Genomic DNA, 20,578 nt, shown 5'->3' on the forward strand with positions numbered 1-20,578 from the left:
TGTGCCAGATACGGTGCAAAAAGAGACCTATTCTCCGGGCTTAACATTAATTTTCAAAGTATATTAGAGTTATTCCGCAGAGAATCATTCATAATTTCATACGTAAGAAGTGTGACCTTTCAACATACGTAAAAAGTACAAGCGCTCTACCCAGCCCAAACTTGTCTCTTTGCTATCTAGAACAATAATCTAAAGGAAAAAATCATACAGAGTGACAAAAATACCTTAGATTACCCCCATGATCCGTTCTGACATTGGACCCTCTCTATCATAATAAATTTTTGTTACTGTATGACTTTTTCGTTTAGATTATTGTTTTTTTCCCTCAACATCAAGCTCGCGTCGAGCACCTGTGCTACTAACACGAGCTTATATGTGTCACAGGTGCTCGGCGCAAGCTTGATGTTGAGAAAAAAAGAAGAAAAAAAAAACAACAATCTGAAGGAAAAAAACAGAGTGACAAAAATACCATAGATTACCCTCATGACCCGTTCTGACATAGGACCCTCTCTTATATATTATGATTTTTTTCTCAACATCAAGCTCGCGTCGAGCACCAGTTATATGTGTCTTTTAGCCTAATATCAACAATTTGAACATATTCCTTGATTATAATGAATTAAATTGAGTAGTCCTCTTATTTTGTACCGGAAGTATCGCACATCATTGTAGAAATAGTTGCAAAATCTTGTTTATCCGTTATTTTTTTATATCGTCCGCCATATTAATTCAGATAATGATAACTTCCTTTCTCATCCTCGTTTGTTTTTGTGTATCATAAAAGGACATCGAGGCCCTATTGACATCGAGGCCCTATTTGGAAACGTAAACAGATCGCATTAAAAATATGGCGCGGATTGAGTCAGAAATTCTGCGCATTAAAAGTAAATACGGTTTATGGGCAAATTTGAAATTCCACGAAAAATCATTATTCGCCACCTGATTCATAAATAACATAGCGTAGAATATCCAAATATGGTCTGGCAAGCCTTATAGAGAAAAGGGGTCAGAGCGAGAGTCTCGCATTTTCTGTCATGGCGGACAGGGTGAGGTTAGTGTAACTACGCGATTTATTTTATCGTGTAAAGGCCTAGTAAATTCAAAATAAGCCAAACTTCTTTACAACATGAGTATACTTATGTAGTAGATTTTTATACTATTTGTTTTTCTGAATTTAGTGATGACTTTTGTTTTGCTCCATTACATCATATGGGATCAGTTCGTAACCTCAACCAACCCACTAAAAGTTAGATCTATCTCTCGCGCATTGGCAACTGTACAAATGTATTTTATAGGGTTTGCCTTTTTTATTATCAGGAAATATATTTACATAAAACCGTTGATCTTGAAGTAGAATGTATTCTGTTTCATGTGCTTAAACAAAATTAATTCTTTTGTTCAGTCCATGTCTCCTGACAAGTCTTCGTTTGTATTATTTTGCTTTTGTTTAATATTATTGCGCATATATTTTGAATTTCTTGCCTGGAAGAAAGTAGTGACCATACAGTTTCAGTTTTAAAACCTGAAGAGTTTTGATTTTTGATGAGTCGGTACATGTATTGTTTTGTCTTGAAACTGAGTCAAATTCTTACAAGGCAAGAAGAGAATAACGGTATCTGTAACAAATGAGGAACACGTTTTTATTTGAACAAAGGATTTTTAAAAGTTCCTCATTCTTATGTCAAAAATGTCAGCAGACAATCCTTTTTTATTATGACTTGTGACATTTGAATGAGTTTGTGTCATAAGTGTTTTCTGAACTATAACTTATAATTCTTTTTCATAAAGAAATTTTGGACAGATCTTACATCAAGTGTTTATTTTCAGTCAGGTGTCAATTTGGTAATGATTATTAAAAGAATTCATATTTCTGCCAACCTGTAGTATAGTAATTCAACACTGCACATTAGATTCTTATCACAGTTGCCCTCTGCACTTAAAATTTTTATACTCTAAAGAACCACTTGAAAGTTCACGTAATCTTTAAAGTTGGGGCATATGTCTACAACATATGTAATGCAAGTTATGCATGTCAAGAGGTGTTTGTCCAAAATAGTTAAGTCTTATGTTGGTTTCTGTACCTATCACAAAGAAACAAATTGTTAGTAGAAAAATCCCTGTTATTAATCCAGAATGCTAGCATTAACTTCATACTGTAATTTACTTTAACATTCATGTACATGTTCTTACTTGAATGAGACGTCTGGTTTCATAGTAAATACCTTTTGATTTTAAGAATACTGTTAATACATGTACATTTCGTTCAGTGTGATGTAATGCATGGCTGCAAGATAAAGTAAAAGCATAACCAAATTAATGTTTTATGTGATTAAAAAAGAAATGTGAAGATTCCAATATGTAAGGAGGATTAATTCCATGCTAATAATGTTGTCACTAAGTGAAAGTTGTTATTATCATAATTGTTATATATAAAAAAGATTCCCATTCCATTTGTAGAGCATGACTTAAACAATGAAGCTCACTACAATGTAATGAAGTCATTGTCTCTGTGAATAGACAGTATAAACTACGTTAACTCAGTTACTTAGGTTCAGCATGCAGAACCTGCGTGAAATCATACATCTTGTCCTAAGCCCCCTCTTATGAGGCCATTTATTCTGTAATGAAATCATTGTCCTTAACGGGGATCTTTTGTCGAGGGCCTGAGTTGAGCAAACTGATAAATACACGTATGCACTACCTTGGGTTTAGGGTTATTACAGGTGGCCAGTATAATGACTGAACCCATAAGTGGTTTATTACCAATTAGATTTTTTAACAATTCAGTTCCTGAATGTATTGAAAGTATCGTCTGCTTAATTGTGGCAGAGGATTTCCTTGTCACATTAGCACACAACCTAGATAAACTGATACTTGGGCAAAAAAGATTACAAGGGACTGCTATATCAGTTATATATTTCAGTTGATATTTGGGGCAATGGGTCCACAGTGCAAATACATTCGTAAACTAAACCCCATTATTAGCCCATATTACAAGAGATATGAGTTAAAAATCTAAAGAACTTGTGGGAAGGACTCAAGGAGTTAATAAAAAGAGAAGATATTTTGAAAATGACAGTTTGATGTGTGTCACTCAGACTACTTTACCATTTATTATCCCCATGCCTTTATAAACTGTAAGGATTGTGATTTCAGACCCATTTACTCTTCAATCCATCTATCAGTTATGTACCATGACTCTTCCAACACTGTTGAAGATACACACTTGAAATTTTGATGCATGACTGATGGTAATCTTGATCTGCAGAGTAATTAGTACATTTTAATATCACCCTTAGGGCTTGGGTGGGGTTGTAGATGTTTAAAATCATAATTTTTTTTTTAAGGTCACTAGTAGAAGTAGATAAGAAAGTAGATGTGTATCAGTACTGTGGTGATTAAAAAAAAATCAAATGTTTTTCTTAGAACTTTTCACTTTAAATTCAGTCATATCACTACAATGTCTGCAGTGTGGTAGTTTATAGTGATGTCTTGCACTGAGGCATTATGCCCCAGACATGTAGCATCATGTCCCACCCAGTCACATTATCCTGACACCAGGCCTACAAATCCTAACACTAACATCTTAATGCTGAGCACCTTGTGTCAGGCAGCTGTTAGTACCATTTTTAAAGGTCTTTGGTATGACTCAGTCGGTGTTCTAACCCACAGCCTTCTGCACTTGAAGCGGATGTTCTAACCACTAGATCAGTCTCAGTTGTAAGATGCATTAAAAAGGCCATATTCACATATAAATGGTAAATTAAATCTGTGAAAATTACAGATTCTGATATTTGCTGAAAAGTATTCAAAGATTTATTTTGGCACTAGTTTCTTCTGCCGCTCTTTGACTCATTTGTATGTTATTTTTCAGATGGTTTTATATGCATACCTTAAAATCAGATTTATCTGTTTTGTCAGTTTGTAAGTGTTTGTGAAATATCATAAAGGAAAATCAAATATCCAGTGTAAAGTTATTTAGATATATCTTCTCTATGTAACACATTATTCTTTTTCAGAATATTATGGCCCTGTAATGGATCTTCTGTCAGATGCTGCATATATTTCACTCATGTATTGAAGGATTTGCAGAGGATTGGTTCCTTGTTTGACCTGCAAAATGGATGTTTATACACAAAGATGAAATGTGATGGGTGGAGAAAGTTTAAATTCCAGCCAGAATTATCCTTCATAAATAGGACATGTTGTCTTGGCACACAATTTATAGCTCATCCAGATGTATGTTCAGAAAGACAAACATTTTACACTGAGCAGGTTGATCTGGAGGCTGCTGGTTCAAAATATTATGGTCAGCAGTTTCGGGTTACATGGACAGAAGGTAAACTCAGATGTTGAGATATAGACGTTTTCTTATACCAAACTGCCAGTGTTGCTCTAAATTTAAAAACCTCTCGATCATTAAGGGGACAGAGGTACATAAAATGTCCTCCTGACAGCTCGACCGACATGCAGCACGTGCTTACATATCTACCTTCCTATGCCCCCCCCCCCCAACACACACTGGTCCCCCTTTTATATGGTTATCCCTTCATACATTTTCTGTTATACTAACAGATAAGACATTACTATTGACTGTTCAGAAGTAAAAAATTTAAAACTTAAAATGTTGAAGTAAAATGTTATGGACGTTAGCAGGTTTTATAATATCTGCAGTGAGGATGTCATAATGTTAAGGTTTTTATCAGTAGGCACTCATGTTAATGATATGGGATGTTCAGTTCTTCATCATGAGCTAAGATAACTGTATACATTTTAAATAATGCTGAGATCATCAGAGTGAAATCATAAACTCAATTTATTATTCGATGTTGGGGAATTAACATTCATGTTATCAGGGTTTTGTCCCAAAATCAGATAAAATCTTTGCCTGTCTTCTAAGTTAAAGACCATGCTTGACCTTGTGAGGAAATTCCTGACAAGAGCTGTACAATTCGAAGCCGTTTTTTTTCTTGGTCTTGTTTTTATTGACAATTGGAAACATTGTATGTCAACTTTCTAGCCACAGCTATGTTTGAGTAAACAATCCTTTGTATATAGAATGTTTGTTCAGTAAAAATGTATAAGAGGCATCAGTAAGTGAAGGCTTTCAAGTTACATTATAGCTTGATTTTCATTTGGATTGGTTCAGGTGTTGCAACTAAGTCTGAAGAGCTTAAGAATTATGTACTTGTTAGATTTCATGTTCAGATAACTCTTCTTGATGTTGGGTTAATTAGGATTTCATAACAATAATTCTTTTAGAAAAGAATGGAGTTGTCACATACAATCAGTACAGGTAAAAATATCCAGTTACGGGCCTGTTTGATAATTGAGATGTAACATGTAACTCGCTGTTTCTAGTTCACATTGTGTTAATATCACATTTCTTCAAAATCAAACACATGAATGGTAATGTCTTATCTCTAAGAATAACTTAAAAAGTATGAAAATGAACCATCTTGTATTAATTATTACAAAGATAACATAATGGCTGGAACAGTAGGTTCTTCCAATCTACCAAATTGGAAAGAAAAAGTCCTCAACATGGATATAATATAGGATACAAAAACTTTAATTACCTAAATTCAGAGTACTGATCCAGTAAAACTGCAAAACAATGATATACAAATATTCTGTAACTTATAAAGTTGTTGATTATTCAGATGACAATTCCTTTAATGTATTTCGAAACCATTAGTGAAAAAGCAAACATGATGTCCTGTTTTAATTTCAACCAATTAATGACCTGTTTTCACATATTGATCTTCATGTTCAATATAGTAAGATTGGTTTTTGTGTGTCCTTGTTGCCGCACAATCACAACACAGCTGGATATTTACAATGTTATTGCTAAAATTGTTGAAAAAGAATAAATAGCAAGTTTACCACCTCTTCTGGAATATGTGCAGTATTTCCATGTCAGAAGATGGTTTTCTGTGTTGGGTGTAGACACATGTTAAGGAGAGCTCCTATAAAATTTTACTTTCATTTCATTCTTATTTAATTTTAAAATGGCCTTTCCTTGTAGAGTGTTAGCAACTCCAATTTCAGGGGTTTTTTCCATTTGCCGGTCAGTGTCATGCATGATATACTGTGCTGCTCAAGCTTTATGAGGTTCAAAACTGTCAGAAAGGTTGGTTGATTAAATCCTGAGTTTGTCAGTTCCATTGACAAATACACTGGCTGAATATCTAACCCATGCCAGTCTGAGATATTGTTTGCAATAGCTGTAAAACATCTTTCCTGCAGAGTCTGTGAATTCAGACCATGGATCACCTTAAGTGGCTGAAATTTATTTGTCTCTTCAGTGTGTCATATTTAATAATTTTTGCTGCCAGATAGTCTGGCTTAGGTCTCTTTGGAGAAATGATTACCTCAAGACTGAGTGGCAGCCTTATGTATTATCCCTATATTGTTTCAAGAATTTTCCTTATAATCTTCCTTGCAAAATTTATTGAGGAAATTCATTTTATCCAAAATAGAAAAGATCACTTCAGATGTCAACCTTTTTTTACTTAACATCATCATTTCAAACACAGTTTTTCATATTGAGGTTAATTTTCTGTACAGTGAGTTAAAAATGGGAAAACTCATTGCTTTTATTTAATCATTTCATCAAGGATATGGACACATACATGTTAGTTAAGTATCTTTCAACAGTTTCATTGTATTGAGTTGTTGATATCAATCCAATGGTGATCTGATCACACACATTTGGATTGAGTAGACAGAAGGTCATTTAAAATATTGCTCATTAATCATAACAGATTTTTGTTTAAGTCTTTGATTGGCCAGTAAGTGACTTGCTTAGCCCAATATATATTCAAGTAGTAATAGAACTTGTGCACATGGGAGAGTTATTATTGACAGCTTGTTGTAGTATCACAGGATTTGAATGAGTAAATGAAGAGACGTTAGATTCAAGCATTCAGAATGTCCATATGGCATGAATGGCCAGATAAAAGTAGATGTATAATAATTAGTGCTTGCCTGACATATTTTGAAATGGGGGGGGGGGAGCATTGTCCAGGAGTAGCATTTTGGAAAATATACTTGTCTGACTTTGATAATGAATAGTCCATGATGTCAGATTTTGAGATCTGATCAGCCCTGTCTTCGATATTCTCCAACCACATCAAGTGAAGGTGGATACTCATGTGATATGAAAATTGGCTTCACGTTGCTCCTTTAAATGAAAGTTACTTTTTCTATATAGTGTCTTTGTTTTATTTGACCTGATCCATTAATAAATTTTAACTGACAGATAAAATTAAGATGGAACTCAATATTTAATCCCTTAAAAAGCAGCTTCAAAGGCTAGATAATGAAAATCAATCAGTTGGTGGCTTGATTTACAGGAGAATGTTTGAAAATGATCTTGATATGACAGGTGGTCAATATGGATTTACCTAAACAAATAGCATTCATGTGCAGCAGAGGTTAAAATCAGGATAAGCAAGGCATTGGCACTGAATGAATAAAATGATTTTGTAGTTCTTTCTATTTGGACATGCCTGGCACATGGTTTGGAAGAACACTGAATGAAGCAACGTTTCAGCCAAAAATCACTTTGAACCAGTTAGGTAAAGAGTACTATTTTTAGTTATGAAAATATAAAACTAGAGGGGAAAAAAATTTGCTGCCCTTGTCAAAAGAAAAATCAGAATGTTATTTTTAATATAAATGAACATGGAGAGTGAATGAATTGATTTTGACCTTTAATTGTGTGCATGACACCATGCTATATAGTACATAACCAGTTGTTATTGCACCAATAATTCAGGGCCCTGGCTGTCTGAGTGGTCTAAGGTGCTTGCCTTTACTGATCTGTGGGTGTTCAAGTCTTGGGCTCAACCAGCATGGGTGCATGAGAAAGATTGTCAGTTTCCCGTAGGTTGGTGGTACTTCCAGGGTTTTCCTTGGTTCTTCTACCACCAGATATAAGTGGGTGCATGTATAGCCTATCTTGTGGTGAAAAATGCCATGAAACTCAAAACAGCAAAAACAACAATTTGGTGCATTGTGCTATATTGTTTCAGGCATTTGATATACAGTATTTTAAAATGTCAATAGTTTGAACTCAAAATAAAAGATAGCTTGCACCTACAGTTTCTTTGTTAAATTAAGAATAAAAAAATTAAAAACTTTTAAGACATGCAGTGCATAAGTATTTATTTTTCCCCTAAATAATAAAGATCATTCTTCATTCAGCAGCAGGAGAAGATGATGTAATCATCATTATTATTAATATAAAATAATTGGAATGTAAAAAGTAATACTGTTAAACCATTGTCCAGTTGCTTTACTCAGTTAGCCTTCTTTGCACATGTATTGTAATGGTGGTAATTCTTTATACACTGTAAGTTTTGGGTCACCATTATTTTCAAAAATAATTTTGTTATGACCTATGTAAGTTGGGACACAAAATTAGAGAATTTTTTCATTTACTGTAAATCTTGGGGCACCTTAGACTTGGCATATTTTATTATTGTATTGTTATTTTTAGAAGAAAAATGATGGTGGTTGTTACTAACAGTATAAATTATTGGAAGTAAATGTTATAAATTAAAATGATTAGTTTGAAAAATAAAAAAAGATGTATTTAATTTTCCAAGATTTCTTTTTATTTCAACCTTTGTCAAATATGTACACTTTCATTGGATGATTACAAAGATTGAACATTAGCACAACATTGTAACTGTATTTATAGTAACTTCTCCTATTTTGGGGCATGTTACTATTGTCATTTGATGCATTAAATTGTCAAGACACCAGTAATTACATTTCTGACTTTAAAATTTATATACCTAACTCATTAAAATGTGGTACCAATATTAAAAAAATGAAAATAGTGTTTGCTTAATCTCTTGCAATTATACAGTATTGAACTTCTTTACATTATTGTGTCACCACATGTTCATTGGAGATTTTAACTTCAGAATGAAGTACATCTCGCAGTTCAAATCAGTCACCAATGCACTGAACTTCAGTAATGTCCTTTGAAACAAGCTAGATTAGATTTCTTTTTTTTTGATGTAGTGTCTCTCATGCTAAAGTGAAAAAGTTACAATAGGCCCAAGTTATAGAATTGACCACTCTGTCATAATATTAAACCTTGCTCTAATGACTTTATAAGAGGTAAGGGTTTGTGGAATCTAAACAACAGCCTTCTTCAAGACACTAAATATGTAAATGAAATTTAAAAAATTGCATTCGAAGAATAAAATTAGAATATGATGGAAATATTGAAAATATATTATATTCCTTATTTCTAGATACTCTTTTGATGGAAATTCTGAACTTTTTCATTTACTTTGTATTAAAAGAAATGTAAAATAAAACAAGAATAAGTACTCGTACCTGAAATAGTCCTTTCATAATAGTATTTCTGCTGAAAATATTGTTTTAGAACTATTAGAATTAAAAAATGAATTGGAAAAACTAAGAAAAATAACTTCAAAAAAGCCACATGTGATCAAAAGCGAAATGATTTGAGGAGGGGGAGAAACCAGCATGGTACTTTTATATTTTAGCTACAAATAAAATTAAAAAAATTCAGGTCAGATAGAAAATAAACTTGGTTTTTGACAAGGTTAAGTCCAACATACAGTGTTACATTACATTGTAATGAAATAATAAAAAAAATAAAAGCTAACAAAAAATGCAAATATATACACCATTATGAAAAGCTATATAAAGAGGAAGATGAAACAGAACAGAAATTTAAATGATCTTCTTCAAAATTATAACTACACAAAGTTTGCTCAAGATTCAGCATTAGTGGGGAAGATTACAGGATTATATATGACGTGATGCATGTCACTGAAGAATAACAAATGCCTGGTAATTTATTACTAATTGCTTTTGATCCCTTCTCATGAAAATTCATTCATAGCATCCTAGACATTTATAATTTTGGACTGTAGACAAGACAGTGGGTAAAAACTTGTTTATGTAATAATCTCCATATCTCTTTTGGAATGAGTCAGAATGGCTTTAGATTTTTTAAAAAAATATTTTCAGAGGACTTGGGGTGATCCACTATCACCATATCTCTTTTCATTATGTGCAGAAATATTATTGTTACTATTATCAAATAATAAAAATAATTAAGGTATTAAACTTAAAAGGACACAGAATATTTACTCACAGTTTCCAGGTGATACTACCTTGATTCTTGATGGTTCTTTCAATACTCACAAATCTTCCATTGATTAATTAGATTTTTTGGGCAAGGTTTTCAGGCCTGAAACCCAATAGTATCAAAACAAAAGTAGTCTGGATAGGAAGTAAGAAATATAGAGCAGAAACATTTCATCATTGGTTAAAATTAAAATGAGTTACTGAATTTACTTTTTTAGGTATAACGTTTTCAGCTGACAAATAAAATGATACAGATAAATTTTGAAAATCAACATGTGTCATGATAAAGAAGATTTTTTTGTGAAATTGGGCAAAACAATCTCTAACACAAATTAGTTAAACAAAAGTCTTGAAAACCTTGTGATTCCAAAGTTAAATCATTTTTTCATCTCCTTACCAAACCTCTGCAAATTTTTATTTTGTGAATATATGACAGTTATGTGAATATATGCAGGTTGTGTGCCTGATAGATTTTTAAATAGTCATTATACACATGTATTTTCATATTGATTACATCACCCTAGTGTGATCACTTGTGTGATTGAAAAACAGTAAAACTATCACATAAAAAAGCTATAAAAAAATGGCATTGGATGCATAGCTAAAATGTGGTCTGGAAATACGAGATTTGGTACAAACGATGAATAGAGCAAAATCTGCATCCAATATTTTTTCAGAATAAAGTGGGTTATAAGTGATCCTAAGCATGATATGCTCTGTATAAACACAATATACTATAAAAAATACTACATTGCTCCCAGTAAACATGAAACTGTCCATGAATTTTAATTTTTATTGACCTTTTTCTATTTAATTTTGGGGGAATCCGAAATATCCACATGTAACACATAAATAACATAAAAGCAATCATAGTTATAACAGTTTATTGACATGGTATTTGAACAAGAGCTGTTCACTCCCGTTTGATGTATGGCAATCTTGCCAAAAAAATTACGTGCATGCAAGCCTTCGGAAAGAGGAATGTAATATTTTGTATGAATATTTTGAATGTAAAACATAGTACTGCCCAGAATCATAATATAGATGATTATTTCAGTATCTTTAAAAAATTTCATGTGAAGGAAAGACAGATTTTCTTCTCATATTTAATAGATTTTAAATACTATCTAGTTCTCTGAGGAACTCAGCCATTACAAATACCATGGAATCACCCCATGACAGCTTCACACTAAACCCCCAAAATGTTAAAAGCTTTCACCAGTTAATTCTGATAGAACCAGTTAAATAATAATATCACCTTTTGAAAGACTATGTGGGGATTTCTATGCAGATCAGTAAATCATGGATATACTAGGGGAAAACTTTAAGCTTTTCAGACTCGAGGAGTCATCAAAATTAGAAACCTAATATCACTCTTAAATAATATGCACTATAAGATCACTTTAGAGGTATTGCAGCTTGGATTGAAAAGGTTCTTCCATCAATAATCAGTGATGTTCAAAAATAATATAAGAACGGTAAATACCTTTGACTGTTAACTGGAACTTTGTTTTAAAAAAAGCTTTACAATCTTTAACATGGGTGATTCTGTAAGTGGTTTAGGCTGTTTTGTAATAACTCTAAAAGTCATTATAAATAATGGAAATATGTCTTAATGTTTTACGCTTGGAAGAGGATGTTGTCAAAAGAATCTTCTTGTGCCTTTGTTTATAATCAGTGTTGATATTTTAGCTATAAATTTAAAGCAAAGTGTGAATCTACTGGGACTCATCTTTAATGTCACTGAGTATAAATTGGGTCATTATGCCTGTGACACTTTTATTCTTGATGGTTCTCAGCATTCTCATAAGTAACTATGAAAATCTTGTAGGGTTTTTTCTGTTATCTGGACATAAATGTAACAATAAAAACAAATGTTGTTTGGATTGGAAACATGAATTTTCCAATGAAAGAATATGTACCAGTATGGCTCTAAGCTGGTCTTCTCTAACTTTACACTGCCTGGCATTGATTTTCCTCCAGACTTAAAACAAATGGTAGAAATTAATCATAACAAAGGCAAAAAGAATTCTAGCAAGCTGGAGTCAAAAATGTCTTTCAGTAGTAGGTACATACATTGTTGTAAAGGCTTTTGTTCTGCCCATATTCATGCATCTGTTTTCAGCACTTGCAAATCCATCTCCAAACATTGGAAGCAGAACTAAAGCATACCTTTTTTAAATTTGTATAGGATGGTAAAGTAGAGAGAATTAAATGTGATACTAGTAGCCCCAGAGAATGAGGGAGGATTAAATATAATACACATTGATTCATTCTTTGGATACTTTAAGATGGGATAAAAGATTACTGGAAATTCGGGGCAGAACATGGCAGAATCTAGTCAGTACGATTATATTCAGAAATATTGTTGGATTCTTGGAATTTATGGAGGATAAAATTAGAAGAAGTTGGTAAGCTTATTAAAAATAATTGTTGGAGAAATGCAATATCAGCAGTTGTATCTCACTGGAAAGATGATCAGCAAATTCCAAATGTATTTATTCCTGCATTTGTAAGACTTTGTTCCATCTAGAAAGTTCTATGATTACAAATCCTGGAAAGATTGCTGGCATTGAAGTTCTTAACAAGGATCACAATAATTTAATACCATTTTAAATGATAAGTTGAAAAACTGGATGTGACAGTTATTTTAAAAATTTCATTGATATCTAAAATTCCAAAATCTTGATCAAAAAGCAATCAAAAATATTTGGATCACAACAAGTTCTATAAGCAGGAGGATTGAATAATGAACTTGCAAAAACAAATCTCACTGAAGTTTCTTTACAAAGATTTTTTGTATAAAAAAGGCACTGAAGCTACACACTGCTAAGCAAAAAACATGGATACAATTATTAATTGAAAATGTGAGTAGTGAGGAGTTGTCAGATATGTATAGCTGGGCAAAGTTTTGTACTAAGGATACGAAGTTGATTTCTTTTCATTTTAAATTAAGTCTTTAATTGTCACTAATAATGTTTAGAAAAGAATTAACATGATAGATGATGACATACAATTTCTGCAAAAGTAAGAACAAAAATATTGAACATCTCTGTTCATTGATTGCAATATTGCTTCAAAGTTTTGCTACCATTTTACTAAATATTTTGCACCTTGTCACCCAAATACATTTGTCCAAAGAAGAAATATTTTTAGGAGGTGAAGCATTTGGACATATTGAGTAATCTCTCGCTTATGTTAACTAAATATTTACACCTGAGGATTCAGCATGAAGAAACAATCTATTTATACTTTAAAAGCAAATAGTTGAAGCACATGGGAACAATATAAAAGGACCAATTTCTTCAAAAATGGGCCTCATTCATGAACCTGTAATTTTTTGCCGTTTGGTAAACAGGAATAAATACTGTAATATCACAAAGTCTGTGTCACCTATGCACTGAATACTTGTATCACTCTATCTAATTTGTGTCAAAACAGTATGTGTACGTTTGCACGTTTGCATGCACATGTGTGTATGTTTTTTCTTTTCTATGAATAGTCAGTTATATTTATTGTCCCTAATTATCTGATAACCAGAAATATTTAATTGTAAGGTCACCTTGGGATGATGTTCCCCAACCCAGTGGTCAACCTATTATGGGGATAATAAAAAGAAAGTTAATTTGGAACTGTAATTTAAAGCAATCCCATTAACTGAAGGAAAAAAAAGATATTTTAGTGATAATTTAATCATAACAACGTACCTGCCTTATTCCAGAGTTGGGGGAGGGGGCATCAGTAGATGGCCTAAAAGAAATGACATACAATTTAGAATCTTTAAATATAAGCATACATATACATCAGATTACTGTAAATTTTAATTTGATGTCAAAATATCACGTTTTGTTTGAGGCATTTAATATACAGTACCTACAAAAAAAAATGGCTGGTAGACTTTGCATTATCCTGTATTTTCACAACACATGTACCGTTACATGTGTGCTGACACATAAACACAATGACACAGACATTAAATAAAAAATATACAAAGATTTTATCTTTAAATTAAATTGGACATGGGATATTTTCTTAATTAGATGCCTTTTTTGCTGCTCTTAATAGTTCAGTGGGGTCTGCTTGAAGGCAGTACAAATGTTTGTATTCATCATGGCACTATTTGCTTACTGTATCACACTGAAAGACAGACTAACTGATTTTGCCAGCTTGAATTTCAGTACAGATATAAACTGACTGAGCATCTATCATAAGTATATTTTTGCTATTGGATGTCATAATTAGAAAGATTAAGGAGTACAAACTGCCTGGTTTTGTGGTTTTCAGACTGCCTGGTTTACAGCCAAATGCTCTATCCCTGTAAAATAGCTGTCTTCATGGGAATGTGTGGGAGTCATGAAGAAGGATGATGAAAGGAGGGAGGGGGAGGCTCAGATCTTGTGAAACAATTTTGATCACTTAATCATTTTCTGGGAATAGGTTGATTCATGTCTGACAAGAAATGAGTCCACCTGAGTCAGATGCAGGAGGTTGTGGGTTTCATCCCCGGCTGAGTCATACCAAAGACTAACAAAAATGGTACTAACAGCTGCCTCGCTTGGCGCTCAGCATTAAGAGGTTAGTGTTAGGACTGGTCGGCCTGGTGTCAGGATAATGTGACTGGGTGGGACATCATGCTACATGTCTGCGGTATGATGCCCCAATGCTAGACATCACTATAAATTGCTACACTGCAGACATTGTAGCGATATGACTGATTTTTTTTAAAGCTGCGTTAAAAATCCAAGTCACACGCACACACATATTATGAATTGTTTAAATCCTTTGTTTCCTTCTTGAGATTGTCTTACAAAACTATGTTTTGTTTCTTTTCTTTCCAGGTGGAGTACATTGTGTCGTGATCAGTGGGTTTCTTCAATGCTCCATTATAAAGTTGCACATTGATGATGGTAAGCAGCATGAAACCTGAATAAAGCTGTCTGTAGCAATCTTGGTTATGAAGCTTTTTTGCTCATCATATACCAAAATAGTTTAAGGGATTGTTTTTGTCCGACATAAATCCATCTTTTTTCTGTCAATTAACTCAAGTTTGTTATTGCTGCTCATTCTAAACTACATGAAACTTTAGGAATATACATTCATCTCGTGGTGAAAATTGTGCTGCTTGTACATTCAGTATGGTTGCCACAGTGGTCATCTTGAAAATCTTGTTATTGTTACTTCTCCTAAGTTAATGGTCATATTATCATGGGGTTTCCACTAATTTAAAAAGACTTCATTCAATGTCTTGTTGGTCATAAATGAAAACCATGCCGATCTGACATCCAGTATGGCTGTTATAATGGCCACCTTGAGAATCTGGTTTTGGCTCCTCTTCCTGAGTGTATTGTGTTACGTATATCTGATTTAATTTATATTTATTTTAATTTTATTGTTTATCAGCTTTAAAAAGATTTATTCTGTTATATGCTATTATAATATAATCCTGTTTACCTGATTTGGAATTTGTTCCAGAAAATCTGTTTGATCGGACTCTAATTGTACACATCTAAGGCTGACCTTAATTCAGAATTAGATATAGCCACGTGAACAAGTTCTTTTTTTTATAGTTTTATTGTGGGAATAATAAGAGTGAGATCAAGGCTGTATTTGATACGAGACCATAGACTTATAAATAGTTTTATTGAAGTAACAACTTTTTTTTGTTTTTATTCTTAGAATAAAATTGCTTTTTGTTAGGGCCATGTTGAGAGTATGTGATTTAACATGATAACATGACCCTCATATGGGCACCTATTTTGCATCTCAGAATTACTGTATAACCATTGTTTCAGAGAAATAATCTCAGTCTGAGCTTGAAATACTTGATGTCAAGTCATTTTCTTCTGTTGTAGCCAGTGTTTGAGTTATATTTTAATTTTTCTTCACATTATTTTGAGTCTAGAATATTAACTCGTTTCTCTGGAAATATTTGAGTGCTCATTCAGAGTTCTTGAACAAAGACATTTCTTAATATTTTTATTCGGATATCCAACACTGGAGTGTTATTTCTTGTGTTTCTACAAGGAACTATTGACAACAGCACTGTGCAGGATACAGCATGCGTCATCGCCTTCCATCTTGGGTTTTTTCATCTGGACACAAACTTGATATCATTAAAAAATTTCATTATTAGGACTTTTAAAGTTTAATCATGGATTATTTTTGGATTTGATTCTTAAAACTTAAGTTCTTATTTTTTGTTTTAACTCTTTTTATATATATATTGTTTATTCGAGCCTAAACATGTAACATAAGAATCGTCATATAAATATTTTCACTGAAACACATTTTATAATACCTCAGTTGGTTCTAAATGAAAATGGTGCTGATCTCATGTCCAGTATGGCCACCTTGGTAGCCATTTTGAAATCTTATTGCCACACCAAAAGAATGGATATGATATCATCATGATGTTTCCAGTAAAAGACTTAAGTTGATCCTAAATGAATCTGGTGCCAATTTGACCTAAAATTTGGCAGCCACAGCTGCCATCTTAATTTTTTTTTTTATTGCTAATCCTCCTACATGAATGGATGGTCCAATCTATTGATGTCTAGTTGTTCCAAACCAAAAATTGTGCCAATCTCAAATCCAATATGGCCACCATGCAGTGGCAGTCGTAAAAATTGTGTTGTCATTACTCCTACTGAATGGATAGTTGTATATACATGAGGTTTTCATTGAAAGATTTCTTATGATGTCTGGTTATTCTTAAATGAAAATGGTGCCAACCTGATGTCCAATATGGCTGCCACATGAGCCATCTCGAAAATCTTGTTATTGCTACTCCTGAAAGGTTGCTTGTATAAACATGAGATTTTCACAGAAAGACTTCTTATGATGTCTTATTGGCCCTATATGAAAATGGTGGCAATTGGACGTTAGTTATTGCTGCTACATTGGCCAGCTTGAAAATCATGTTATTGCTACTCCTTGTTAATGGAAAGTCTTATTGACAGGGTGTTCACCAGAGGAATTCTCATGATATCTAGTTTATCCTAAAGAAAGTTATGCCAGTCTGATGTCAGATATGGCTGGCGCTATGGTCAGCTTAACAATTTTGTTCTCATTGCTTCTCCTAAGGATGGGGTTTTGACAGAATTATTTTTATCAACTGTAGCATCAGTCCTGTAAAGGGATTCGTGTTACTGTTTTAATACCACTACAAAAGTAATTGGGCATATAAAGGTACCCTGCTTTGTCAGGTAGTGTTGTGTCTTTAGGTCATTGTTTCAGGTGTTACTATGTCCCTTTTTTGTTCCATGAACACATTTCTAGCTTGCTGTAGATAGTGTAAATTGTCTTCAGTGTTGTTTCTCTTTTTAAAATGATATTTGAACACTGCAGATATTAATATTTTAGTATCTTTCTTTTCCGAATAATAATGGTACATAATGTTAGAGAATTACCAATAGCTAGATGAAATTATTCATTAATTTTAAGCTAATTATAAAATGTGCACATTACCCACATTGTCATTTTTGTGTTAATCATTTTTATTCGTTTGTAATGTTTTCATCATGACCACTGTAATAGGATATATATATATCATCCTGGTCCATCCAGTCATGTTGTGCATGTAGGTCAGGTGCAGTTAATTGATTTGACATTCACATTTCTAGTTACAATTATAATAACTATGGGATAGTGGGTTGTTTTTTTTGTTGTAGCTTGGGCTGATCAGGAGATTATGGTATACTGTAAATCTGAATATTTTCAATTGTTTCTCAATTGCACAGTGCAAGTGTTTTACTCTGAATATTATATTTGACTGTTTAATTTGTAATATGCTGATATTATACAGAAATCAAAATTTTGAAGCTTAAAGAAGCTTCAAAATTTTGATTTCTGTATAATATCAGCATATTACAAATTAAACAGTCAAATATAATATTCAGAGTAAAACACTTGCACTGTACAATTGAGAAACTAGTTTTGAGGTAGATTTCATTTGATTTTCACCATTTAAAAATGTGCACATTACTCCCATCATAAACAGTTTTCCTATTATGCATGTTACATATTAGAGAGCTGGCTCTCATTGTCTTTGCAAGCACTCTTCACTTTGAAGATGTTTTGTCTATCTTAATACACAGCTTCCTTGCTTTGGTGTACATGAATAACTCAGAGACCCGTTTATATTTCATGGTAAGGTGTGGATCCCTTTTCTTCCTTTAAAAGAATACCGTAATGATAAGCAGCTATTTGCTGATGATGAATAAATGTGAAATCAAAATTTGTAAATTCAACCTTGATATATTACACATTCTATCATCAAAAAATGGTGGTTCATTCAAGAACCTTTCCTTTAAAACTATCTTCTTACTTTCCTTACCATTTATGAGAAGGATTAACCTAGGTGAAGTATACAATTTTTATTTAACCGTTCTTCGAACTTCTTGTGGCGGCTTCTGGTCTTTTTTAGGTGGCAACTGTTTGCACATCTGGGTTCTGTAAGCATGAGTTGAATGGCTGTTTAACTAATTTGATTGGCACGTTGTGCCCTGGAATAAGCATTATGGCATAGTTTGAACCCTCCATGAAGGCTGTTTTACAAATGCTTTTTTAAAATACAGACAACCTAGAAAACCCCAAATGTCTGATTCCCAGCATGGTTCATTACGCTTTTATTTGGCAAATACTGGCTGGTGATAGTGATGATGACAACAGTGTTTGAAGGTACGAAGTTTATTGGATTATTGGAGCTGGAAATTGTTAATGGAGATACCAGTGAGTGATTTTGAGCCCAAAAATGGTGTTAAATACAAGTCAGGTGTACATGTTGGATAGATGGCTTGAAGGTCATTTCGCTTTCAGCTGTATTTCAAAATTAAATGTAGAAGGGCAGAATACTGGTCCTTAAAAATACAGACAATTTAGAAGTAGAATGCAATTTTTGTTTTTTCTATCAATCAGTTTAGCCCTGTGAACCATATGCTACCAACCCATATATGCTTTTCACTGTTATGATATACTGAAAAATATGGATGAAAAAAAAAGTGAAATTAAGACATTAAGATATTTATTTGAATCCCTCTGTCAGCATGAGCAGACCATGGCATTGATGGAATCAAACCCCTAATACAACATTATGGAACATAAGAAATCTGGCTTGGTAGTGAAGAAATCTGGCATGTCAGTAAACTAAAGAAAGCATGCTTATGGAAGTGAAAAATTCTATTTAGAACAGATATATCCAAAAGATAATGCATGAGCTCTGGAAAGTTGTAAGTAACAGCCAAGATCAGTTCCCCAACATCTTCAAGCAGAGAAAGCTAGCTATGTACATGCCCCTTCAGAAGGAAGCCCAGACAAAATATTCATACACAGACAAGGAACAGAGTATGCTCAGAAATAATTAACAGATTAATACTTATATAACTAGAGGTGAATCTTTTAAAGATTTTGATTTCATTAGAGCTCTTAAAATGTACAGCAGGAAGAAAGAGAGAAATTGAAGTTTTAGGTAAATATTGAATTATGACCATTTCCTCCTACCCCTTCTTTTCTACTTCCCCCCCCCCCCCATTCTTTCGGTGATAAAGAGTGAATTTCCCCTTAAGATAAAATCATGGCAGCATCTTCTTAAATTGTACATGTATGGAGAACAAATTTGGAATTTTCATTTTTTATGCGGAGATATTGAACCAGTGCTGATGGGGAAAAAATTAGCAGAGAATCAGCAAGGAGGCAGATTTTAAACAGAAAAAGTTTATCACCTTGTGTAAATTTTTTAAAAATTAATAGAATTTGATAGGGTATTGTCAGTAGTTTACCTCCTTCACTAACAAATGCAAGAATCTGTGGCCACATCAGTTTTTTGCATCTGCAGGAAGTACATTGTGATAGATTTCGCTATTATTCATTCTCATTCCGATGCCTGGATTTGTTCTAGATGAGATTTTCTTTGCATGAGGAAATTGCTTTATTTCTTCTGTTTTGAAGATAACATCATAATGTCTTCCAAGTTTATGTGAGACATGAAATTGGTAATAAGATGTTTTCAGTGTATTCATGCTGTGCAAAACAATGGGCCTGGTTGCTAAAGCGAGTTAATGGAGCCACCGTTAAATAGCTTAAAACGTTGAATAAAATTCATCAACAACCAACAGGTAGTCTGTTTCAGAGTATATTTGTTTTCTTGTCATTGATGAGTATTACATATAAATATATAATAACAATATCCTTATCTGTAATCTGCATACTGGAAATACAACCAGTATGTCAACCTACATAATGGGGCACCACCTACCTTCCAAAGATGGAAAGACCTTCAAGTTCATATGTGTATCGATATGTGGCACAGGCGTATCATTTCACCCCTACTTATTAGTAGTTCACATATTTTTATACCAGTTTTATTTTCTTCTCTTTCCAGACTGCAAATTCATCAAGATAAAATGCAGTTGGGGTGGGGGGGGATTGATTCTAATAA

The 20,578-nt window shown here is 33.1% G+C and overlaps 1 protein-coding gene across 3 annotated transcripts in view; it reads left to right on the plus strand.

The window, feature by feature from the left end:
* Positions 1-930: 930 nt before the first annotated feature.
* LOC149796498 (uncharacterized) overlaps positions 931-20,578 on the plus strand; it is a 206,355-nt gene continuing 186,707 nt past the window's right edge. For all 3 annotated transcript variants that reach the window (XM_089961214.1, XM_089961215.1, XM_089961216.1), the window contains exons 1-3: positions 931-1,051; positions 4,020-4,339; positions 14,982-15,050. In XM_089961214.1, the coding sequence (XP_089817340.1) occupies positions 1,035-1,051; positions 4,020-4,339; positions 14,982-15,050 (406 nt within the window). In that variant the 5' untranslated portion in view covers positions 931-1,034. The remainder of the gene's footprint in view (positions 1,052-4,019; positions 4,340-14,981; positions 15,051-20,578) is intronic.

The sequence above is a fragment of the Sinohyriopsis cumingii genome, chromosome 6 (genome assembly GCF_028554795.1).
Source record: "Sinohyriopsis cumingii isolate HCF-2022 chromosome 6, ASM2855479v2, whole genome shotgun sequence".
In the NCBI taxonomy this organism is placed as follows: domain Eukaryota; kingdom Metazoa; phylum Mollusca; class Bivalvia; order Unionida; family Unionidae; genus Sinohyriopsis; species Sinohyriopsis cumingii.